This window comes from Ambystoma mexicanum, chromosome 5q, assembly GCF_040938575.1.
Source record: "Ambystoma mexicanum isolate Mex_15411 chromosome 5q, UKY_AmexF1_1, whole genome shotgun sequence".
Taxonomy (NCBI): domain Eukaryota; kingdom Metazoa; phylum Chordata; class Amphibia; order Caudata; family Ambystomatidae; genus Ambystoma; species Ambystoma mexicanum.
The window spans coordinates 1,280,093,057-1,280,118,826 of record NC_090933.1 but is presented as its reverse complement, the minus strand read 5'-3'; the positions used below and the strand labels follow the sequence as shown (position 1 = coordinate 1,280,118,826).

Sequence of the window (25,770 nt, the reverse complement as noted above, 5' to 3'; positions counted from 1 at the left end):
CCCTTAGATGTGGGTCTGTGGTGGCGGTACAGGTTTCTCTATGCGGGACCTCCCAGGATTTGGAATGCTCTTCCTGACATTCTTAGATGTGGGTCTGTGGTGGCGGTACAGGTTTCTCTATGCAGGACCCAGGGATTTGGAAAGCTCTTCTTGACATTCTTAGATGTGGGTCTGTGGTGGGGGTACAGGTTTCTCTATGCAGGACCCAGGGATTTGGAAAGCTCTTCCTGACACTCTTAGATGTGGGTCTGTGGTGGCGGTACAGGTTTCTCTATGCAGGACCCATGGATTTGGAAAGCTCTTCTTGACATTCTTAGATGTGGGTCTGTGGTGGCGGTACAGGTTTCTCTATGCAGGACCCAGGGATTTGGAAAGCTCTTCTTGACATTCTTAGATGTGGGTCTGTGGTGGCGGTACAGGTTTCTCTATGCAGGACCTCCCCAGTATTTGGAAAGCTCTTCCTGACATTCTTAGATGTGGGTCTGTGGTGGCGGTACAGGTTTCTCTATGCAGGACCCCAGGATTTGGAAAGCTCTTCTTGACATTCTTAGATGTGGGTCTGTGGTGGCGGTACAGGTTTCTCTATGCAGGACCTCCCCAGGATTTGGAAAGATCTTCATGACATTCTTAGATGTGGGTCTGTGGTGGCGGTACAGGTTTCTCTATGCAGGACCCAGGGATTTGGAAAGCTCTTCCTGACATTCTTAGATGTGGGTCTATGGTGGCGGTACAGGTTTCTCTATGCAGGACCCAGGGATTTGGAAAGCTCTTCCTGACACTCTTAGATGTGGGTCTATGGTGGCGGTACAGGTTTCTCTATGTTGGACCTCCCAGGATTTGGAAAGCTCTTCCTGACAGTCTTAGATGTGGGTCTGTGGTGGCGGTACAGGTTTCTCTATGCAGGACCTCCCAGGATTTGGAAAGCTCTTCCTGACACTCTTAGATGTGGGTCTGTGGTGGCGGTACAGGTTTCTCTATGCAGGACCTCCCAGGATTTGGAAAGCTCTTCCTGACATTCTTAGATGTGGGTCTGTGGTGGCGGTACAGGTTTCTCTAAGCAGGACCCCAGGATTTGGAATGCTCTTCCTGACACTCTTAGATGTGGGTCTGTGGTGGCGGTACAGGTTTATCTAAGCAGGACCCCAGGATTTGGAATGCTCTTCCTGACACTCTTAGATGTGGGTCTGTGGTGGCGGTACAGGTTTCTCTATGCAGGACCCAGGGATTTGGAAAGCTCTTCCTGACACTCTTAGATGTGGGTCTGTGGTGGCGGTACAGGTTTCTCTATGCAGGACCCAGGGATTTGGAAAGCTCTTCCTGTCACTCTTAGATGTGGGTCTGTGGTGGCGGTACAGGTTTCTCTATGCAGGACCCAGGGATTTGGAAAGCTCTTCCTGACACTCTTAGATGTGGGTCTGTGGTGGCGGTACAGGTTTCTCTATGCAGGACCCAGGGATTTGGAAAGCTCTTCCTGACACTCTTAGATGTGGGTCTGTGGTGGCGGTACAGGTTTCTCTATGCAGGACCCAGGGATTTGGAAAGCTCTTCCTGACACTCTTAGATGTGGGTCTGTGGTGGCGGTACAGGTTTCTCTATGCAGGACCCAGGGATTTGGAAAGCTCTTCCTGACACTCTTAGATGTGGGTCTGTGGTGGCGGTACAGGTTTCTCTATGCAGGACCCAGGGATTTGGAAAGCTCTTCCTGACACCCTTAGATGTGGGTCTGTGGTGGCGGTACAGGATTCTCTCTGCAGGACCTAGGGATTTGGAAAGCTCTTCCTGACATTCTTAGGTCTGGGTCCTTCTGTTGTTTCCTCATTGTCCTTTTCGCTTCACTGTTCCTTCTCGTAACACTCTTTTTTTTTTTTTTAATTTTTTTTTTTTTAAACTTTCTTTATTGATTTTCAACAGATTAACAGACCACAAACTTATCATGTATTGTGTATGTATTACACGTCCATAACTTCCCCATTACCACCCTCCACACCTCCCCCACCCTCAGGACCCCGGTCAACTCCACTGTTCAAAATTAAGCCAGCCTTCTCGTAACACTCTTATGCCTTCGGGTTTCAGCGCTATTTAAGCAACCATAACCCTCCCAATCGACATTGTCTGCAAGGCTGCAGCGTGGGCACCCACATCTTTTTATGCAAACATTATTTAATGGATACAAGCTTAGGACTGACAGTTGCTCTGAATATTTTTGGGTAAACTAGGGCTTAGATCCAATTGCCATCCAAATACCTCCTGTTTTATGAATCTCCTAAGAATATGGAGCAATTGGACGGGGTGCAGTGATATGTAAAAGTAGCTTGACATACAAGTTTGCAGGTCTGGAAACAACGGTGCCGGTAAGCTTACCGGCACGGTTGTTTCCGGACCGGCAAACTATGAGGCTGCCTGCCGGAGCCGCTGTGCCGACAGGTGGGAGCCTGCCGGACATAGTGGCCATGGTAAGCAGACTGTCACAGAAGCACCGGCACCATTAATAACGTGCCGGTGCATCCGTGGTCCCTGTGACGGATTTACCGGACCACCGGGGATGTAATTCCCCGGTAATTCCAGCAAGTCCGGCTCCGGTAATTCACTATGGGTCCGGCGGCAGCCTGCCGGTTTTACCGGCACGGCTACCGCCAGACTCGTAATGAGCCCCATAGTGTTATTGTGTTCTTAGCCCATAGTCGACTTTCCTTCATATCTCCTCCCACTATCCGCTCTAACACCTAGCCATATCTTTGCAACTGCTTGGTTGGTGGAAGAGGACTGACGGGATAGGCCCAGAGGGTGCTGCCAGGGTGACCATGGCCTGTGGCAGCCTGCCCATGCTCATCCTGCGGGGGTTATTGTGTGTCAGACACTCCTGTGCCTGTAGGCAGACATCCCAAGGGTGTGGGGGAAAGAGGGCTGTGGACAAGGAGTACACTAGTCCCTACAGTGAGAAACCTCACCATTTCTTCAACTTGTGGGCTAATTCGGCAAACACCAAAATGTGCAACAGAGTGTAGAATAATGGAGTTAATTCTGGCATGCGATTCCTTTATTTATAAGGTGTTTTTACGAGTAGACCTGGAAAGTCACCAAAGCCTTTCAAGACCCTGTCACGTGGGATAATCAATTTTCCGCATTCATTGTTTCAACCCGAGAAGTGTTGTGTGACGACCTCCAATAATCATTTTGATCAGTACTTCAATTGCGATCCCCCGACATTAGGCAAATGTCTCCATGTAGATTCCCCAAGCATCCCACTCTTAAGAGGCTGCGGTAGCTTTCCATGCCTACTCGCAATAGAAATGTCTAGTTACAAATGAACCGCATGTCATAACCAGCTCCTGTGATTCACTGGTCCTAGACATATGTATATTCTATTCACATCATTATGTTTTGCCAACTTTTCTTCCAATTTGCCTCCCCTCAGCCATGCTTGGACTCCCTGGCAGAGCGGGCACCACAGGTCCTTATGAAGAGCTCATCCTCCGCCATGCAGCTGGAGCATTTACAGTCTTTGCTTGCCCAATACTCCGAGACCCAAGAGGAGCTGCTTCCATGGCTGGAGGACACGCAGGCAGAGATCGCCCAGCTGTCGCCATGCTCCTTCAGCTCTGAGTCCTTCAAAGAGCAGCAGGAGCTCCTGCAGGTAACTAGACTAGCCCCACGTACGGACGGAAGAGTCTCTCATGCGTGCCTCTCCGGGGGAGGGGGGATCGGCAATGGTAGTAGTTTTATGAATATTTACATTAGTCACTTGTGAAAAATGAGTGCTAGACTCAAGTTTGCACAGTCTGAAACATGGAACACACAGGCTCGGCTATCCTAATGTCACAGGAACATTTGCTCCAAACATGAATATTTGTATTTTCAAATCCTGGGTGCCATGTAACATTCTCCAGGTACATGCATATTGGGGTTTGTATTATTTCGCTGCTTTGAAAACGGGGACCCTCAGGCTGAGGGCCATGAAGCGAGACGAACTCTAGTATGAGGAAGGCAAACCATAGCAAGTGAGGTTCGGAATCTGGTTTTGATCTAATTCTGTAATAATCGCATGCGCCGTGCAAGGGGAGTTCGGCGTTGCTCTGTTCTTCTAAACTGCCATTGTGCCCGGCCACCATTTTTCACCTTTGGGTGTTCCCGTTCCATTTGTAGGAATGGACTTGTCACTTGGCCATTCCTTACTTTTGGATGTGTCCATTTGGTGATGGTCATCTTGCACCATCCAAGTGCAATGGATATCTCTGTGCTTGACAAATATGAACACCAGTGTCACTTCTGGGCAGTTTTACTGATCACCCTATCGGTGTCTAAGAAGGTTATTTATTTATTTATTCATATTTTTAAAGCGCACGCTCAGCCCGTGGGCATCGTGGCTGAGGCCCAAGGTTCTGGTCTGTGCCTGTACTTTCTATTCCCTCCCCCTGCGCAGGTTTGTTGACTCCCCCCCCCCCTGAAGAGTCCTTTTCTAAGGACTTATCAGAGATGTGGAAACCATATCTGTCATCTAAGCGACCAGAGATTTATTGGCATCAACCTCCATCACATACCATGTTTTTCTAATTGGAGTACTCTCATTTAGCTGGTTGGAGGCAGCTTTTCGTAATTTCTGGTGATGGTCCTGCTGTACACCGAGGAACACCTACCGGTTATCACCACATAAAGCCCGTGTATCATTACATCCTCATTTTGCCAGGAAGAGCTCGCGCGTATTAAATGATGCTTGCGAATACTGCTATCGCAGATAAGCAACATGGAATACAGACTACGTGGGTCTATTGCTGTTTGACGTGTTAAGTGTGGCTGTAGATTAGTTCTCCTTCTGGGTCATTTTTCCCGGAACTGCAAAAGTCTGAAGTCCTGTGGGCAGCTAGCAAAGGGCAAAGACAAAGGTTGATGCCTGTTTTCCTTGTGCCCAAACCTTGTTTCTGCCATCCTCTCTCCTGGCAGTCGGATCAACAGCCAGGTAATGCAGACCACCAATATTGCAATTCTATTTCCATGTTAATCCTGTTTGGATGCCTGAAAATCCATTGCATAGCTAGATTATTGTGTAGTTCTGCTGCTAGAGAAATCATTGGATAGCCAGAATAATTTACTGCTGCTACTAGAGGATCTGATGCCTAATTAGATGCATGTATTTGACAGCAGGAGGGTCCATTGCATAGCACAACACAAGAACAGATGATGGCTGGAATGTTTAGCATTACTCTTAACCTCTGGCATAGCTCTGGGCAACCCTGCAGACCAAACCATTAGAGAAAGAGGAAAGACCATATGGTAATTGGGCTTGGCCCCCACCTTTTCCAGGGACAGTCCAGCCCAAACTGCTCGGTCACATCCCTTCTGCACAAGACCACCAGCCACCCCAGACATGTTTTGGGTTGAGGCAGACCGGTTTCTGTGAAATAAAGGGCATCTTGTTTGTGGTGATGTCTGCAGCATGAAGGATTGGCTGCATTAGGGTGCAAGAAAGAGGCGGGGGTGCAAGTAGCATGTTCATGGATGGAGGTGGTGTGGGTGAGATTACCAGGATGTGTTGTGCGTTGGTGCGGCACGCGTTTGTGAGTGCATTTCCTGGTGTGGGGATTTGCTTTTAAAGCTGAACATGCTCCGAAAGAAGCTATTTTTGAAGCTTAATCTGAGTATCTTCATAAGAAAATTGATGCTGCAAAAAATCATTTGAGCGAGCGGTTTTCAGTTGTTTCCAGATGTTGCCGTCTAAGTTGCATCTCCACTACCACCGAGCCCTCACCCGCACAGGCGAATGCATTTATTACCTTTTTAAGGAAAAAATAGAAATCGTTCCGGATAAAATCTCATTAAATTGTGAGTCCTCAGTAAGGACGATCAGTAGACCGACAATATGTGTGTACCCTGGGCAACCGGTGACCCTCAAACATACGGCTCAGATTGCATTTACATCAGTCTCTGAGAATTAGGGCCAAACCTTCATATCAGTACTCAAACCTACTAATGATTTACTCTTTCCAGGGCCAGCATGCACAGCGAGGCGTTTCCCGCCAGAGATTTCTCCGTTCGTGACCACATCACACCTGCAAAGCTTTAACAAGTCCTAGGTGTATAGGAAGGGCAGCTGCCCAGCAGAAGGAGCGAGACGTCCTGGATAGAAGGACACAGCTTGTAGATGCAGAGGCTGGAGAGGAACCGGCTGGAGGGAAGCAGGAGTGCGAAAGAGATGGGCTCTGAGGGGGTCTGTGAACCTGCTGTCCTCTCTGCCCGATGTCCACAGCAGGAGCTGTGGGACACTGAAGCCTCATGAGTGCTGCAGGTTGCTGCCAGAGTGAGAGGTGCTCTCGACAGCTTCCGTGGTGGAAGTGCGGAGCTACGCGTGGCAGAGGAAGGTGAGCGCTGCTCGCTGTGGCTCCCGCGTGGAAAAGGCTAATAGAAGCTGAGAAGTGAGAACGAGAAGCCCGAGGGAGTGGCCTCATAGCGGTGGAAGTTCTAGACTATTTCTCTGGATAAGTGGATGGAAGAAAATGTCCACATCCTACTCCTCAGATGAGACTCCCACTGGAGACGGCCACCCCCTGTTTTCAGCTAGGATGCTCACTTATACAATCTTAAAATGACAGATGACAAGCGATGTTACATCAATTTCCCCCCTGTCTTTCTTTCATCTCTCTGAGGAATGGTCGTTCGGATCCAGGGAGACAGCACTGCCATGCTGCATTGTCTCAGCATGTGAGCTGGTGTGGGCTCATTCATTCCCTCGGTGCACTCTGGTCGTGATGCTTTGGTCCTGGTACTCCGCACTGGGATGGCATTCTTGGCTGCTTATGTTGCAGGGATGGATATGTCCTTGTCAAGACACCGCACATGCAGAGGCTAACATCCTACGAATGGATGTTGAACCAGGAGGAGCCAGCCCACATCTTTGCGGGCCCACTCTTTTGGGGCCCGGCCTTTGCATGCCATTTAAGGATTGATGATGGTGGTGTCTTGGTACGTTGTGCACTGGTGTCTCCTACATGTGTGTTTGCCACAGACGCTTTGTAATATTTATCTCTGTACTGGTTTGCTTTTATTTCTGTTCTCTTAGGATAGTCCTTCATGAGTTTACTTAACTGGACTTTCCAAGTTCCCTTTCACTTATTTCAAATCCTCCTTCTTCCCTCAACAGCAACTCCGAGAGGCCATCGCTGAGCACAAGCCGCTGGTGACCAAGCTGCAGCGGGTCTCTTGCAAGCTGGCTGAGTTCAATGCCACGGATGGCGCCCGATTCCAGCTGGAGAGCAAGGCGATCGAAGAGCAGTACGGCGGGATTCGCGAAGCGGTGCGCCTCGCCGCCTCCATACTTGAAGATGCCGTGCCACGTTACAGCCAGGTGAGTGGGGGCGAGAAGATTCTCGCCTGCCTTAATCTTACGTTGCCCAAATCACACAGACTCCCCCTTTGGCACTAGAAAGTACATGTTGCTGGCCTACAGAGCTTAGCCAGCTGGTCTTGCGCGTCTGCAGACGCGGGCCGCTGGTCGTTCTCGTTAGAACGGAAACCGAAGTGAGGAGGGCTCACCAGTTTGTGAAACCCCAGGAATGGCAAAGTCCACCCGGGGAGGTGTTTTGTATGCCAGGCACATTGGGGCCTGCGTAAGCACTGGGACCGCCCGCTAAGATGACTCCAGTAAAGTGACCATGTTTATTCCAATCTAAAAATTGTCTGTGTAAATTATTTGTGTGGCTTAACATGTGATGAATGTCAAGGGTTGGGGGGCTTTAGTACGGGTGAGCCCTGCTATGATTTATGTCAAGTTTCGCGACTAAGCCATGAGTATCGGAAAATATAGGTACTGAGTGGGAAGTTATTTACTACATTGCAATTATTAATAAACGTGATGCATGAGCAGTCAATGAGTTTTAAAAGCAAACGCAGCACTCAGCTGTATTAGAAGACTTAATTGACAAAGTAAACATGCCACATTGTACTATATTAGAAAAATAACAACGTTTTTAAGGTGGGGCTGAGTAGGGATGCTAAACCACTATATATAACTCGGGCTTCACATCTTCTATAAAGCATCCTTGGCCTGCGTTTCACCTCACAAGTTATCCTCTAATGGACACGCTTGACTGTCATGAAACTGTGATTTCCCGTCTCTACTACTGCAGCTCCTTGTAAATGGGTTGACGTCTCCAAAAGGTATAGAGTTTGACAGAAAGGTTGAGATTGTATCCTACTGTTGGATTACATCTCTCTAACACTTCAGTAAGCACACAGGTTCTCAATCAGATGATATGTTCTGTTAAAGTACATCTAGAACGATTCCTCTTAGCACAAATTGGCAAAAACACTCACAAAACCCCCCAGCCTGTCTATGCAAACATCCATATAGGTACTGTGTCTAATGTAATGGGCCATTGTGTGCCGCCTTTCACCATTAGTATGGTCTCAACACGCTGTTGGTTAAATGCCCTTAGGGACCTAGGTCCAAGTATGGTAAATTTGTCTGTCAGTCATAGAATGCGTGCATGCGTTTTACCCAATACGAAGGTAGGTAGGCGTGGCCAAGTCCCTGCTGGTCACCCATGCTGGGCAGGCATGTGGGTGGGTGCAGAGAGGTAGTCTGGAGAGGAAAGATATTGTGTGCAGCTAGACCGCATTTCTCATGGGGGATCGCTGCATTCTAATGGCCGAGTTTTTGTGCAGTGCGTGTGTAACAGAAGACGTGTGCAGCTAGACCAGGTTTTATCATGGGGGATAGCCGCACTCTAGAGACAGAGATGTTGTGCAAGGTATGAGAAGCAGGAGACATATTATGTGTGCAGCTAGGCTTAATTTAATGAAGAGTTGCATTCTCTTAAACAATCAAAACTACTTTGAGTAAAACATTATTTGAAACCAAAAAGGGTAGAGACAAACGCGAAACTCCCACTCAACTCCCATGATATTCCTTGATGGATAAAAAGTCTTTCTTTGTTGCTAGTTCATTACTCGAATGGTACGTATACCCAGAGGCTTCAGACTGAGGAGGACCATAGGATAGGACCATTATTGTCCAATCACAGCACCAATGGTGGTGTAAACCAGCCAATCCCAAGGATGCAGCGGGGCGGGGGGAGTTTGGTGGCACTTTCTAACACACAAACTGAAGTAACGAATGATGCACAGTGACTGCAATTCTTCAAGTTATCCCTAAGCCCTATTGAGCATCCTTGGTGAGCCTCTGCTATGAACACCTCGGGTAGCGAGATTCCAAAACCTGCCTAATTGTCATTTCCGCACCATTCGAAGAACGTGATCCATCTGCAACTCCAACCCCCTCCAGAACATACATCAGTGTGAAGGGCATGAATGCCAAGTGTTTGTCTAATCATGACAGCTCTTCACCAGTGCCCATCCAACATGGATCTCCAGAAAGCTGAACCCCAGCCAAAGAGCAGCGTTTCGGGTCGTGTCTCTGATGCATCAGATTCAAGGAGTAAATCCAGAGTGCCACGACCAGCCAGTTTAGCTTCCACCAGAGCGCAGCCACATCCAGCCCTGTGCAGCATCAAGGTAGAGCTCATCGGTTCTCTCTCTGCAGCCAAATACGCCTTGAGGATCCACAACCTGTCTGGGGCAGTACAGGTCTAAAATCTAGTGCTCGCCGAGACCTGATGCTTCGCCACTCAGATCACCGTCTCCTCCAGATTCCAAATTGCCCACAAAGAAGATGGCAGCAGTGGTGCCCAAGTATAGTGTGTTGGCGCACCTGTGAGCTCAAAAGATTGATGCATCTTGCATTGATGTACTGCAACCATCTCAATGCCACCTTCCAGTAGAAAATCCTCAGTCTGACCTTCCCCGTCTAGTTCCTGTGACATAGGATTGCACGGACGGGGGATTTCACCCTCTGGGTGGACGAATAGACAGCAAGCAGTGAATGGCGGTACTGGAAATCACAAGAACTTGGGATTCAAACAACCAGTCCAAAAAACACGGGACACATTTCACTCTCCTAAAGTCTGATGTCGGTGAACCCAAATACCTTCTCACTAACACGTACTGCTTCCTGCACTTAAAAATGTCCAATGTTGGTTGTCCTTTATCTTTGTGACCTCTTTCCTCTCTGATCGACCCTCCCAGGTCCAACTGGGGTCCTTCCTATCATCTATCTTCTTCTCTACCTCTGTGGTTCCCCAGGGGTCTAACCTCTCGCCCTGGCTTTTCAACCAATACCTGGCAACTCTCGCTCACTGCATTGCCATTTTCTGGGCAAATTTCCAGTGCTACTCAGATGACACTCAACTCATTTTCAGGCTGTCCTCGGCCACCTCATCTCCCTCTCTCATCTCTGATTGCCTAATGCCATTCAAGATTGGTGTGCCGCCAATGACCTTTGTCTGATTGCCAGCAAGACAGAGATCCTCCTCATCGGCACACCTTCACCATCCTTTCCCCTCGCTCTCTGGCTGGCCGCCCTTGGCCCTCCGCCTACCCCCACCTGTGAGTCTAAGGACCTCGGGGTCATCTTTAACTCCACACTTTCCTTCTCCGTCCACATCGCTGAGGTCTCTAAAAAGCAAACTCCCTACTGCACCTCCTCAGAGGTACTTTTCCTTTCCTCTCCTTCCCTCAAAAGCTCACTGTCTCCCAAGCTCTGGTTCTCTCTAGGTTGGACTATTGCAACAGCCTCTCTCTAAATCTACCACCATCTACAACTAATCCAGGACAGGACTGCGAGACTTGTCCTTGGCCTCAAGCCCTGGGATCATATCTCTCCAGCTCTGAAATCTCTCCATTGGCTCACAGTGGGTGCAAGGATTAAATTCAAAACCCTATGCATTGTCCACAAGGCTTTCTGGAGCCTGGGTCCAAAATACCTTCAGCTATCCCTCCGCAAATACCTCCCCTCTCGAGCTCTTCGCGCCTCTACCTCTAACTCCTTCGCTCCTCTACCTCTAACTCCCTCAGGGTCAGTCGCTATTGAAAGAAACGAGCTGCGGGTAGATCTGTCTTCGGCTGGGGCCTCCATCTGGAATAGCCTCCCTGCCACTCTAAAACTTGAGGAGAACCATCTTCAGTTCCGGAAACACCTCAAGACCTTTCTCTTGGCTTCTGCCTTCGCTCCCTCTCCCCTGCTGATCTGCTTTGTCTTGGCACTGTGCACCTGGCCACCCTCTGTCCCCCTGGGCCCAGGTACCGGCTCAGCCTGCCACCCTCCTGGTCACCCCTTGCACTCGGGACTGTATCTGTACCCATACAGTCACCCCCACCCCATGTTCTCTTTTTCTGCACTTATCAGACTTGCTCAGTCTGCTGCCGTAAACACAGCACTTGCCACTTGCTTGCTGCACTACCACGGTTTATTGACTCTATTATCTATATATTTTTATTTATTATTATTTATTTGTTTCCCCTCCGCTCCGCACTTTCCACTCTCCCCCTTCCATGCACTTTTCCCCGTTCCCTTTCCCATGCACTTGCACGTTCTCAATGTCACTGGGCCTAGTAAGATCGTTGTTGTCTTCTCCCCTGCTCCCCTCCCTTGCCTTGTCGCGTTCTGAAACACTTGTGTACGAGCGCAATACAAATAAACTATCATATATCATATCACGTATGTTCTCTTATGTATTGTCCCCGGTGACTTTTCAATTTACTCCCCTTCCTGGTCAAAATGTCACTTGATCGCACACCATTGTAAGAAGCTCATTGCTTCCCATCAAATCTGATTTCTCATCTTTTGTTATGTATATACTTATTACGCACTGAAAGCCCACAGGCATCATGGCGCGGGAAGCAACAATAGACACATCGTTCGTAGGTACAAATCGAGTTCATTGGACTGCAGGTTTTTCTATGTTCTTCAGGAGTTCAAATAACCTCTTTGCATCATTTCCTGAATTAATGGTCTGTGAATCAAAAACTCTTTTTTGGCCTTAAAAATCCCACTTCGATATTGTTTTCCAATAATCTTCCATTTATCTCTACTGACCTTGGTCTGTGTTTTGGCCCAGACACGCTCAGCTCATCTCTTTTCTTGTTTGAGAGCAGCGAAAGTTGGAGTGTACCATTTCTGACTGTTGTCTCTATCTCCCCCAGTTTTAATGGTGCCACCTGATTTAGCATCTTTGTCAATTGCACCTCATGAGCGCAGCGAGCGAATCATAATCGGACGTAGAGTCCCTTAACTCACCAAGACAATGTTCCAGGTGATCTTCTGTTATGTTGTTAAAGGGACGCCGCGTCCCATTCGCGGAGAGAAAATACTCTTATTAACATGACCGCCATGGATTAGGAGCTCAGGGCTCCGTATGGAGCCGCTCGTCCATTTCCATGGTGGCCTGAGTGGGGACGGGAGCAGATGCAGTAGCGGGACTCGCCGCTGCAGCGAAAAGGTAAGTGAGATTGGGGGATTTTTTTTTAAAAAAGGCGGCATCGGGTGAGGGGAAGATGGCGGGTGGGGTAGCTGGCCTTCAGGCGGCATAGGGCGCAGGCTTTCACTGTGGTGTTTATCCCCTGTACCGGTGGATAACAGCACAGCAGCCCAAGTTAACGGCCCAAACAAAGTGAGGGTGGATAAAAAGGGCTCTGGGCCGTTATCCCCAGTTCCAGCCCCTGGAACAGGGGATGAAGGCCATTAGCACCCCGTGTTGCCAAAGCAGTAACCCGTGGTGCTAAAAAAAAGGATTTTCCTTCCTACAGTGGGACACGCACGACACCCCGCTGTAGGAAGGAAAATCCTTTTCCAATATGGCTGCCATGGAAAGGGAAGGCGGGCTCTTTACGGAGTCCCTTTTCCCTTTCCATGGTGGCCTGCAGGAGGCGAAATAAGAAGCGGATGCAACGGCGGCGAATACGGTAAGTAGGATGGGGACAGAAAAAAAGGGACCGAGAGTGGTGGGAAGATGATGGCGTGGAGAACCGGCCGTTAGGCGGCTTTGAATGCGGGTTTGTACCGGCGGTTCAAGCCCACGTTCCTAGCCACCTGATTGGCTGGTTCTCCTGCCCAGAGTGCTAATGGCTCTTAATTGTGACGTTGCACAGTCTTTTGATCACTTTCATAGAGGACTCCAATTATTTTTAGTCTTCCTGAACTCCTCTTGCCAAAGAAAACATAGTTCCACTGGGTGTAACCCAGCTCCTTGTTGATGGAGAGCATGTCCTTAAAACATTTAACTAAAATGCCCAAGCACCTAACTGTCCCTAACAAAAATCTTAAAACTCCTGCAAGGGATGAAGGTCTTTCGCATCCAAGACAGGAAAAAAAAGGATTATTTCACAGCATTCAAACATGTCACGAGTATCTCTGTGCTTCAGAAACGATACCCTGTACTTCGCTGCCACCTACTGGCCTGAACGCACGTCTTTGATTTCACTCACCGACTGAAGCAACTCTCAGAGCGTGAAGCGTGCTGCAGTCATGCAGTTAAAGTTGATTGGGATCAGTCCACGCTTCCTGACGAGGAGACATCCCTAGAATACACAAATTATAATAGTCAATTTTTCCTCCTTCTGCCTGCTTCCAACAGAGGTGTAACGTGTGCAGACTCTTAGCTGCTTAAAAGTACATTGTGTAGGAATCCGAGCGCAGCACCCTACCGTTACTCTTCTTGGTCACATGTTGTCACACTAAACCTGCTTAATTCCACTTCAAAAGTTCCCTTTATATATAACTTGTAATAAGGGATTTAAGGCCTAATCAACAAGCTAACAAAAGGCACATTGCAAAATGTCAAATACAAAATGGGGCTGTGACAATCAACGGAAAAAGGAAAACTGAATATATCAGTGAAGACAGGAGAAATCTACACTGGCTTACTATCAAAGATAGAATACAGTTCAAAACCCTGAGGCGAGCGCACAAGCGCGTCCATGGGAAAGCCCCAGCATACCTCAAGAAGAAACTGGTTACATATGTACCGAGATGGGGACTCGGGTCTGAAGCCCAGGGCAATCTCGTAACCATCATTTTCAGGAAAACCAACAGACTCAGCAAAGCATTTCACACCAAAGCTGCAACCTTATGGAATAACCTCCGACCACAAATAAGACTGGAGCTCTCATACATTACCTTCCGAAAGAAACTCAAGACCCACTTGTTCAGATAGCTCCCTTAATCTAAGCCAAAACCCGCCTCAAAATCCGTAGATTCATGTTGTCCCGTGACTTGTTTGTATAATGGCTACAGCACGGTAGTAATAAATAAATAAATAAAAAATAAATAAATAAAATCAACAGGAAGAAAACTAAACATGCCTGAGAACGAAGATGAAAGGTAGTTTAGAACGTTCACTGTGCTTCCTTTATGCCCCTCTAACCAATCAGCCGCGAGAAGCCCCTCCGCTATCTTGGCTTGGGGAAAGTCTGCAATTCCTGAAATACACTGGTTAAGGCCTAAATCATGTCCACATCTTCACATCCCAGAGCTAGTTCTAATGCACACGCATTCATATTTTCCCACTACCTTCTAACAAAGCCTATATCCCCTCCCCGTATCCACCCACCTTGCGAGCTACCTTGTGACATCTACCTACCCAGCCACCAGGCCTGATAGTAAGACAGTAAATAACACGTCATACTACCACCAAATATAATGGCACATGATTGATTGACCGCCAAATGCTGATAGTTTCCCGCCAGTCAGTTAGCTACAGTCCTTAGGAGCGTGCACTTAACCTGCAGCTGACCTTTATTTCACTTCGGGCACACTCTCAGCCTGTTAACACCCTAACTAATGAACGTGATTACAAGTGGGGGAGTAAAGGTCTATTGACATTGTTCGCACTGGTTGATGTTAATCACGTTGTACTGACATCTTCAGGTGAGTTGTTTTGAGTTGAAACTCTGGTGTGCAGCACTAGTTATTGTGTGATTCTAAAGCCTTTCTCAGCTACCCACTTGCACTCATTCATTTGTAATTTATCATAAATGTTTCTATCCCTCTTTTCAGTCTTGATAGCATGTGTCTAACTCCTTAGACCCGTCTCCCCCTTAGCGGGGGAGTGTTCTACGCAATCCCATTTGCCTGCAGACCCTGCATTCAATGGGGGTTGTCTCTGAGGATGTGCCCTCTGGAACCGGAAGCACTAATCCAGAAGGGAGTCTCTTGTGGACATACTGATTATTCCAAATGCTTCTCCTGCAGGTCACCGAGAGGATGGACCTGATGGCGGAGTGCCTGGAGCGTCTGCAAGACCGCCTCGAGAACGCACCTTCCATCCGGGGCGAGTCGGCGCGCATCCGGGAACAGATCAAGGACAATGCCCTCCTCCTGGGGGAGCTGGAGAGACTGCGCGCGGCACTGGAGACCATCCAGAAGCAAGGGGCAGAGCTCCTGGGCAGCTCACAGATGGCAGGCGCCGAGGCCACTGCCAAAGGTAAGAAACTGATGTAGTGGGAAGTGCACAGCTGCAGCCTGAAGCCTTATTGACCCTCCAGGCTTTTCTGCTGCACGAGGGAGCCTCAGAGTGCAGTAGTTGGTGGCAGCTTTGTGGCAAGGTCAGATGCAAAGCCTCAGTCTCCCATCTAAGGTGGGAGGAGCAGAGGCTGCATCAAGAGGGGATTGCAGTGCACAAGGCAACATAAGAAACAACCTGGTAGCAGCTTCTTTACAGACTTATTTCTGGGATCTCTTGGGGTGCAACCAAAGTTTGCAGCAAAAGCAGTCATCTGTTGCTGGTGGAACACACCGGAAACCACTGAACAGGGGTAAGTGAGATCTACGCCCCCCCTCCCTCTGCTGCAAGTGACCCCATTGGGGTAGCTAATGAAAGGAAAGGATCTGCTGGATCACCTGCGATGGCAATGAGAAGGGGCCATTTCTCTAGCCCTTTTGCTCACTTGTTCCAAGTGTGCCTCACTGAGCGGTCCTTTCAGCTGATTTTATTGTTTATTTGTGACGCCTGTACCTAGTGCTCTTCTGACACTAGCGATAGTTGTTCGTAGGTTAATAGCTCCACATGTGCTGACGTAGGCTGTGGACGCAGTGATCGGGGGACAGATCACAAGCACAAATAGGCTTGGATCAGATCGTGGGGTGTGTGACAGGGTGGTCCCGTCACAAAGAATCACGCTGACTCTTAACTAACGTCCAAGGGTGTTTATTCTTCTGAGCTATTGGGATCTTCCTGGAACTGCCGATAGAGCTGGCCCTCTCTCTCTCTGCTCTGCCCCGGTCTTGGTTCCCGCCTCCCTAACCCAGACGTCCCTATCTGGGTCTTAGTAGGACCAGGGTCAGTAACTCCGATCTGCCTTGCTCTCTTTCTTCACTTCAGGTGTTTTTCCTAGGTCGCCGGCTATCTGGCTCCCTAAGGGACTTCTAACTCTCCCTTGCCTATTCCCGCTTAGTATTCTCAGGGAGTAATGAGCGGTGCCTTCCATCGCCCTGGGCCATACTCACTTTGTGCATACACTTTCACACCTGTCCCTGATCCCTATTTACCCTTCCTCCTCCCACTCACTCACTGACTCTCCAGTCTCTCACTCTGCCTTTCCACCTCAACCCTTCGATCTTACTTCCCTTCCCACTCCTTACTGTTCCTCTAGTTAATCTCTGATTCACGTTATGTCAATAGCTACTCCCATACTCCCATTCACTGTCACTCTCCCACTCTCTCTATTCACCTTTCTGTAGACTCCCAGGGATAGTGTGTCCTGCTCACCCCTCTCTCTAGCCCTGGTCGAACCCTCAGGGACACCCAGTGAAATGCAGCCCTGCTCACCCCTCTACTACTGACTACCACTCTACTACCTATTTTCTTCACTGGCTACTCCTGCTGCCACCCTCCCAACTACTTCTACCAGTTCCAACACTATCGCTATTCTACACTATCTCTACCCCTTCTATTCACACTCTCCTCTTTCTCACACAAACCCTCCACAGAGCCCCTCCTTAACAATATCCTCCGCACTCCAAATGCTTTGCCTTCTCTGGTCTCTTGGACGTCCTCCACCATTTCCTGTCCTCAACCAACTAACCTAAACACTCGCACACACCTCCTTATATTTCCAACCCCCTCCCAGGGTTGGATAATTACCCTGTCCAATCACTTACCTGACTCACAGGGGTGTGACAGGGGATGGCCATGGGAGGGCCTAAAAGGTCTGGTAAGTTCCGCCCCTTTCCAGCATGGCCCCTGCTGCATTTATCACATGGAGCCTCTACTGGCTCCCAGCGGCACCCGTTTTCCCAAGCCTCGCTGGAGGCTTTTTCCCCTCTCAAACCTCCATGCTGGTTTAGTGGAGCCCTGATTTATAGGCCTTTCTCCGTTAGAAAACATCCCTGGTGGGTTGATTTCCCCTTTCCTCTGGCGGCAACCGATATTTCCCGGTCACCGGTCCCCTTGCTGCATGTCTGCTGGGCTGCATCCTTGGCTGACCGCTCTTGTGGTGTTTGCAGCAGCCCTTGACGGGGATCTCGCCTCGATCTCTGGCGAAGGTCTCTCCTGGCTGCTACTCTGCTTCAGCGCAGCGGTGTTGCTAGGTTTGGAAAAGATCTGGGGCTACGCTAATGTCGGGACTCGCGGCTAGCTAGCTTTTTGGTTGTAGCCCCTGAGTTTCTATCCAGGGCTACACCCAAAAGACCCGGGGCTGTAGCACCCTCAGCACCCCCCGCAACGCCTCTATGGCGGCCTGGATCCCGCCATCACCACAGGTAAGGAGGGGTGCGAAGGGGGCCTGCCTGCCCTCAGGCACCCGTGTTGGATTGGGGTGGGCTCCTGCCCCCCACCTCCTCTTGCCAGGGCCACAATGTTGGCCCTGTCACATGTACCCCCTCTTGCCAGGGCCACAACGCTGGCCCTGTCACAGGTGAAACACCAGAGAAGCAGGAGCTTTAGTGAGCTAGGATCCCTGCCTGCTATAGAATGCCAGACCTCATACATAGCTGCCCCCAGGGGATGCTGGGACATCTAATCAGGATTCTCTGTAGAATCTGCACACTACAGTACCAGAAAGCTCAATCACTTGGAATTGGATGACTCAGGTTTGAAAAACAGTGGTACAGTAATGAAAACTAGTGACCAAAAGTGGCGCGTGCAGCTTGCAACAACTTGTATGAGGTATATTATTTAGACTTGTTGCACTTCGCATCCTTCAGTCTCTTGGCCAGTCTTTAGGGAATTCACTAATTTCCAATGTATACTTTCACATCTCTTTACGTTGGCTGCGTGTCCGCGCGCGCGCGCGCGCTCTCGCTCTCGCTCTCTTTCTCTCACTCTCTCCCCTTCTCCCTCCCCCTGGTAGATGCTTTCGTATTCTCAATATCTTTCCACTACTTGCAGTGTCAGGATTCTCTCTATCCCAGAGTGCCGACACATTTCCCAGAATGCTTCTCCAGGGCTCATTTTACAGCACAATCCCGTTTATACGCTTGGTACTTTCCCTGCATTTCCCAGTTCTGCTCTCGCACATCCATTGTATTTGCACCCTCTTTCTTTGCTCCTATTTTTCCTTCTCGTTTGGCATAGGCGCCCTGCTTGTAACTCCCCCGCCCAATCCCTTTGTGCCGGCAGCATCTTTTCCTGTCACTGCTTCGCTCTCCAGACAGATTGTGTCTTGGCCCCTCTCACCAGACCTTTCACAGTGGCAGGGTCCCCGTGCAGCATCCTTTACTCTTTGGGCAGGCTTTGTGTGGCTTTATCGCTTTCACAGGCACCCCGACCTCTAGGCCACATACCCTACAATTACTCGGATACTCCTGTGCATTCCCCCCTTTCATCCAGCACCAGCAGAGTACCTCAGTTCTCCTTCCGGCTTCTGCAGCTCCTGTTTCTGTCTCAACTGTGTCGCCTACTGCTATGTCGTGCTCTCGTAGGCCTCGCCTGATGTTCTCCTTGTGGATCGCTGGTTCCCTCCGGGCAAGCACGCTTTCAATGTCTCTTGTTCCTGGAGTCCTCCCTTCCAGCTCTTGTAGGAACATGCCTGGGCACCTCTGAAATAGGGCTTCTGCAGGGGCCACTCCTGTGGAGCAGTGTGGGGTGGTTCTGTTTTCAAGTAGGAACTGAAATGGGGCTCTTCTTTCACATGTTCCCTGTCCATGTGCTATGCGAAAACATTTGTTGAGTGTGTGCATGGAGCGCTCGGCCTCACCTTTTGCACGTGGCCATACATGTGTTATTTTTTGGTGTTCAATTCTTGTTTTGGCCAGGAATTCTTCAAGGCCAGCGCTTTGGAACGGGGAGCCATTGTCCGAGCACATGGTCTTGGGGAAACCGTGGGTAGCAAACATTTTCTCCATCAGCGGTATTACTTCTTGTAGAGCTAGGGACGGGACGAACTCTACTAGGGTACCGCAACCATTGGTCTATCATGACCAGGAAGTGTGAGTCCATTTGTGTGAATGGTTTCCCTTGGCTCTTCGCTTCAAAGCATGCACTTGATGGACGGTTCTCTGCTTTTCGGAGCAGCTGCTTGGCACCATTTTCAGGCACAAATTAATTCCTCCACCTTTGATTCGAGTGCCGGGAACCAGACCTTGAGCCTGAGGTGACTCTTCGTCTATGCAGCGTCCTGTAGGCCATGATTGTGCAAGGGCAATCACTTTGTCAACTCAGTAGGTACCACTATGTGCCGCCCTCTTAGTAGGAGGCCATCATCCATAAACATTAGCTCACCTTGTACTTTCCATAGTTGTTCCAGGGTCGTTTTCGCTTCTTGTGTTCTGGTTCCGAGGTTCTCGAGAGCGGATTTCCACTGTCCTGACTCCATTGCGTCACACAGGATTTGGAAACTGCCATCGTGTCTTGATGATGCCTTGAGCTCTGCAAAGTCCATTGAGTTGAGTACTGAGCATTCCATGATTAATCTTAGGTATTCTTCTGCTGCAGCAACCTCCCTTGGGGTGGGGGCTATGTTTGTCTCTTTCGGGTGGCGGGATAAGTAATCCGTGGCGTTGTTCTGTCCGGGCTTGTATTTCCAGGTCGACGTCGTACGCTTGGAGCGCCAACAACAATTTTTCAGTACATGGCAGGGGGTTGGCTGACCCACCCCTCATGATAGGTAGAAGGGGTTTGTGGTCCGTGACTACTTTCAGAGGTTTCCCATAGATAAATAAATGTAATGGCGACATCCCCGACAGCACGGCAAGAGCTTCTCTCTCAATCTGGGAATACTTCTGGTCAGTTAGAGAGAGTGCTCGACTGGCATATGCAACGGTGCACGGGTTGCTGTCTTTGTTTGTCTGCGTGAGGATGGCACCAAAGCCGTATGGGTTCGCATCAATTATGATCTCGGTATCTTTTGTGGGTCAAAGAAGGCCAGGATGCATTTGTCTGACAGTGCCTTCTTGATGCTTTCAAACGAGTTTTGTTCCAGGGCTGTCCACCGCCACACTGTTGATTGCTTTGTGAGGTTTTTCAGGGTTTTGGATAGGGTGGCCAGGTGTTTGATATAACGGCCACAGTAGGTGGCTATCCCTAGCAAACTCCTGACCTCGGAGTTGGATTCTGGGGATTTGGCCTCCTTGATTTCTCTGACATTCGCTGGATCGGCGGATATCCCTTCTTCCTGAAAGATGAAACTGAAAAATTGGATTTTGTTCTTGAGAAACTTGCATTTTTCGTGATGAAGAGTTAGGCCCAGTGACTAGATCCTCGACAGTACTTTCTCTAGCCACTCCAGGTGTTCACTCTCTGACGTGGTATACACCAAAAAATTGTTGCACGCATTCAGGGTTCCAAGCAGTCACGCCAGTGCTCTGCGTATGGCGTTCTGAAACACCGCGGCCGCTGACGAGATGCCCAAGTTCATTGTTTTATACCTTTAGATGCCGACGTGGGTTGTGAATGTTGTGATGTATCGACTGTCCTGGTGGAGCACAAGTTGGTGGTACCCTGAGCGGAGGTCTAGTTTAGAAAAATCTGTTGCCCCCGCTAGTTCTGTGATGTTGTCGTCCAGTGTGGTGGTCAAGTGTCTTTCTCTTCTTATTGCCTTGTTGGGCAGTCGCATATCCATGCAAATACGGACACTGCCTGGCTGTTTTGGTTTGTGGGCAATGACAATTGGGGACACCCACGGGGTGGGTTCTTCGACTTGCTCAATGATATCGAGGTCCACTAGGTTCTGTTACTTTATCGCAAAGGTGGAAGGGCACTCTTCAGTGTTTCAACACCGCCAGCTGGACTGTGTCGTCAATGTGGAACCGGATTGGTTTGTCCTCCAACTGCCCTATTCCTGTGAATATGCCTTGGTACCTCTGCAGCAGCATCTGTACGTCTTCGACAAGCACTCCATGAGTGAATTGAATGAGTCCCAGGGCTTCATCTGCTGCACAGCCAAGTAGTGTTTGAGTCGCTACCTTGATAACATAGAATCAGGCTTGTATGGAGACACCATGGTGCTGGATAGTGGCAATGAAGGCGCCTTCTAGTGGCAGTGGGGGTCTTGCCCCCAAACCTGAATATGCATACTTTGGTCTCTTGGAGTGACGGAGGTCCAGGTAGAGTCTGGTATTGCTCATCGGCCATGACATTGACCAAGGCACCAATGTCGAGAAATACCTGGACAGGTGTTTTCAGAATAGTCACTGAGCATCAGGGTTAGCGTTTTCCCCGGCCACTGACTGCGAGTATGGCCGATATGAAGAAAATGTCTTCATCTTCATCCCCTATGCCTGCACTTGGTGGTTCCATCTGAGACTCTGCAGAAGTAGTTTTGGTGGACTGGGCAGTCCTATCTGGTGGGAACCCTCTGGAACGTTCCTTTTCCTCTTGGTACACTGGCCGGGGCTGATGCTTTGTATACTCTGGCAAAGTGATTTGGAATTCCACACCTTGTGCAGGTGTACCATTTTGCTGGCCAGTCTTTCTCGTGGTGGAGATCATACCCTCATTGTGGGCCGAGGGCTGGGGTTGAGGGGTTTCAGTGTTTCTTCTGTCACCAGGTGCTGCTTGGCTTCTCGGGGGTTGTTTCCCCACTGTGCACACCTCCTCGAGTTTGACTGCTTTGAGTGCTGACTCCATCTTGGAACCCTGACGTCCGCCAGTTCTTTGGAACTTCCCAGCTCAAGGATCTTGCGGAGCATAATTCCTGGTTCACGAAGGATTTGCCTTCGTAGTTTGACAGAGTGGCACCCAATAATAATTTGGAATCTCACCTATTCCTCCTCGTTCTCCCAGATGCAGGTAGCAACCAACTGCCTCAGGAGACTGTGGTATTTGTCCAGGCTTTCATTGTTTTGTTGCATGTCTGTGCGCATGACAAACATCTCGTAGTGGGTATTCACCACGGGAGCGAAGTAATCCGACAGTGCTTTGACAGCTGCATTGCAAAAATTATCGGTGGTGCAAGGCTTGTGGACCGCTGGCCCTGCTGAATATATCAGCGTGCACTTTTTTGTTTAGTCGTCTTTCTCGCATGTGGCATTAAAGTACATGTCTAGGCATTCTCGCCACAGTTCCTGTCGTGCGCCCAAAGTGGCTGGGACCCCGTCAACCTCAAACTCACACAGAGGTGCAAGTGACCCGCGTTGTTGCGACGTTCCCCCCCCCCCCCTTTGAGGATGTGGTTGTGCGGGTGCCGCAGTGTCTTCTGCTGACCTCTTTCCTCAGGTTTAAGGGTTCGACACAGGTGCAAGTTGGGGGGTGCACAGGCACTCCTGGAGGAGCCGCTACCCCTTTTGGGCAATGAGTTTTCCCACGAAAGCACAGCAGGCGCACAGGCATTCCCTGTGAGGGGAACCACACCTTGCTGAGTGTAGTGGTGAGAGGTGGTGCACGAGCACCCTCGGGAGAGGGCTGTGCCAATTCTCAAGACTCTGGTGACTCTTATTGGGGCGAGTAGCCAGGCGACACCTGAGGTGTCCAAATGTTGGCAATTGCCAATTTATACTGGTAAGAGGAGCATATAAGCACAGGATTCCTTACTGGCATGCACAGAGCATGTGGCAACCCTGTGGCGTGCTGAGGGACAGCACGCTGTGTGGATCGATAGCCCAGGTGCCGTGGAACTGCCCGACTGTCGGGTGCATGCACTGAACCCCTCGTTGTCAATGTTATGTTGCTCTCAGCAAGGGCCTCATGTGGTGCAGCGCTGTGCAGAAATAATGAGACGCTATTGTCTTTACTTCACAGGCCCCGCTTTGCTCTGATCTGAAAGAGCGCGAATCCGGCCTCTTTAATCGCTCGTGCGCATGATTACATCACATGTCATCACACTGTTCACGTGATACCACAGCCTCCACAGCTTCTTCACTTCTGCATTGCCTCTTAACATTTATATACCACTCAAGTCCTTGCCCCATCAGTGGTAAGAAAAGTAGGTATGGGGGAGTGCCGACTGGAAAAGCCTCGCCTCATGGCATAAGGGGCTACATCACACATGCAGGCAATAAGAAAAGTAGGTCTGGGTGAGTGCAGACTGGAAAAGCCTCCCCTCATTGCATGAGGGGCTACATCACACATGCAGACAAGCAATAAGAAAAGTAGGTATGGGTGAGTGCAGACTGGAAAAGCCTCGCCTCATGGCATAAGGGGCTACATCACATATGCAGACAAGCAGTAAGAAAAGTAGGTATGGGTGCGTGCCGACTGGAAAAGCTTTGCCTCGTGGCATGAGGAGCTACATCACACATGCAGACAAGCAATAAGACCGGTACGGGTGAGTGCCGACTGGAAAAACCTTGTCTCATGGCATGAGGGCCTTCATCAGACATGCAGACAAGCAATAAGACAGGTATGGGTGAGTGCAGACTGAAAAGCCTCCCCTCATGCCATGAGGGGCTACATCACACATGCAGACAAGCAATAAGAAAAGTAGGTATGGGTGAGTGCCAACTGAAAAAGCTTTGCCTCATGGCATGAGGGGCTACATCAGACATGCAGACAAGCATTGCGAAAAGTAGCTATGGGTGAGTGCAGACTGGAAATGCGTCACCTCATGCCATGAGCGGCTACATCACACATGCAGACAAGCAATAAGGCAGGTATGGGTGAGTGCAGACTGGAAAGTCTCACTTCATGGCATGAGGGGCTATGTCACACATGCAGACAAGCATGGATGTAGCTTTTCCTGGAGAGTGTGACTCTTCCAGTAGGGTTGCGTGTTTCATCTGATCATGATTACTTGGTGCAGTGTGAAAAGCTCTCTTTAAAGGTTATTTGAAAGCATACACCAGCTAACAAGGTTTCTTAAGCATCTTCCTAGAAAGTCTCCTGCAAAATTAGGATTCTGTAGACAGGGACTCTCTTGCAGTTTGCATCTGCTTCACTAGTGAGTTGTGTAACAATAGCTGCTCAGTCTCTACCTAAGCTCACCACTACTCGTTCCCCCAAAAGGTTTGAGCTTGCCTTCACGGATGCGTCCCCGCCACCACCCTCGCTGAACCCCCGAGAAGAAAGGACCGCCAATCCTCGTCTTCCATGCATCAGGGACCACACTACTGACTTAGCTTGGGCCTACTCTGAAACTCTGGGCAGGCACTGCACTGCTCCCAGGCACTGCACTGCTCCCAGGCTGCGTGCCAGCAGTGTTGTGGTGCGCTCTCATTCTCCAGAATAACTAAAGACCAGCATCTATCAGCGAAAAGTGTACTCCCAGATAAGTGACTAGCAGCCCAAGCATTGACCGGGTGTCCAGCTACCTGTCCCACAAAGCTGGTTCAGTTAGATGTGGGCTTTAACAAGGGGGCATGGCTTAAGTGCTGGACACTGCCAACTGTGATGAAGAATAGCTCGGGGGCGACGTGTTTGTCTTGGAAGCAAGACAATGCAGCCCAACACAGGTTCGAATCCAGGTCCCGCGCTTAGAAACCACTTGCTGGTTTTAAGCCTGTCGTAAAGGAACACTTATAACTGTGGGGGCAAGCGACTTTGTCAAAGGCTGCCTGCCCCAAACCATACATAACCTTGGGGTTGAGGTATCACGTGATTGCAAGTTTCATCCCCACAAAAAAATAAATGTGCAGCCATTTACAGAAACCAATTGGCGTTTTTCAGGGTCGAAAAATGTTTTACTTAAGTAACTGTATATTATTATATTTCTTAACCTGGTTTACAGGTTATCCGTGCCCTGTAGCAAACAAAGCAGGCTCCTCAGCGGTATGGGGGGGCATTAACACTCTGGGGGAAATGTCCCCCTGCTGTCACAGGCTGTTCACTGGAGCGGACTGCAGTCATGGGTGTGTGCCCTCCCTCGTGAGCTAACCGTTTTACCGCAGGTGGGGTTCACCCTGATTTGTCAATGGCCCCCCATCACAAACTGGAGGATCCTGCTTTTTACCAGGAGGATCCTGCTTTTTACCTGGAGGGTCCTGCTTTTTACCTGGAGGGTCCTGCTTTTTACCTGGAAGGTCCTGCTTTTTACCAGGAGGGTCCTGCTTTTTACCAGGAAGGTCCTGCTTTTTACCTGGAGGATCCTGCTTTTTACCAGGAGGGTCCTGCTTTTTACCAGGAGGGTCCTGCTTTTTACCAGGAGGGTCCTGCTTTTTACCTGGAGGATCCTGCTTTTTACCAGGAAGGTCCTGCTTTTTACCAGGAGGGTCCTGCTTTTTACCTGGAGGGTCCTGCTTTTTACCTGGAGGGTCCTGCTTTTTACCTGGAAGGTCCTGCTTTTTACCAGGAGGGTCCTGCTTTTTACCAGGAAGGTCCTGCTTTTTACCTGGAGGATCCTGCTTTTTACCAGGAGGGTCCTGCTTTTTACCAGGAGGGTCCTGCTTTTTACCAGGAGGGTCCTGCTTTTTACCAGGAAGGTCCTGCTTTTTACCCAGAGGGTCCTGCTTTTTACCCAAAGGGTCCTGCTTTTTACCAGGAGGGTCCTGCTTTTAACTGCAGGCCGCAATTCATCTCTGGGGTCAATGGGTAAGGAAAACAAAGAAAAGGTGCTCAGCCGCTGGAATTGATGGAC

General features: G+C 49.5%; 1 protein-coding gene across 2 annotated transcripts in view; it reads left to right on the top strand.

The window, feature by feature from the left end:
- The window catches only part of LOC138498038 (microtubule-actin cross-linking factor 1, isoforms 6/7-like), a 530,795-nt gene that overhangs the window by 224,585 nt on the left and 280,440 nt on the right, over positions 1–25,770 (top strand). For both annotated transcript variants that reach the window (XM_069621876.1, XM_069621877.1), the window contains exons 11-13: positions 3,416–3,634; positions 7,133–7,336; positions 15,077–15,308. In XM_069621876.1, the coding sequence (XP_069477977.1) occupies positions 3,416–3,634; positions 7,133–7,336; positions 15,077–15,308 (655 nt within the window). The remainder of the gene's footprint in view (positions 1–3,415; positions 3,635–7,132; positions 7,337–15,076; positions 15,309–25,770) is intronic.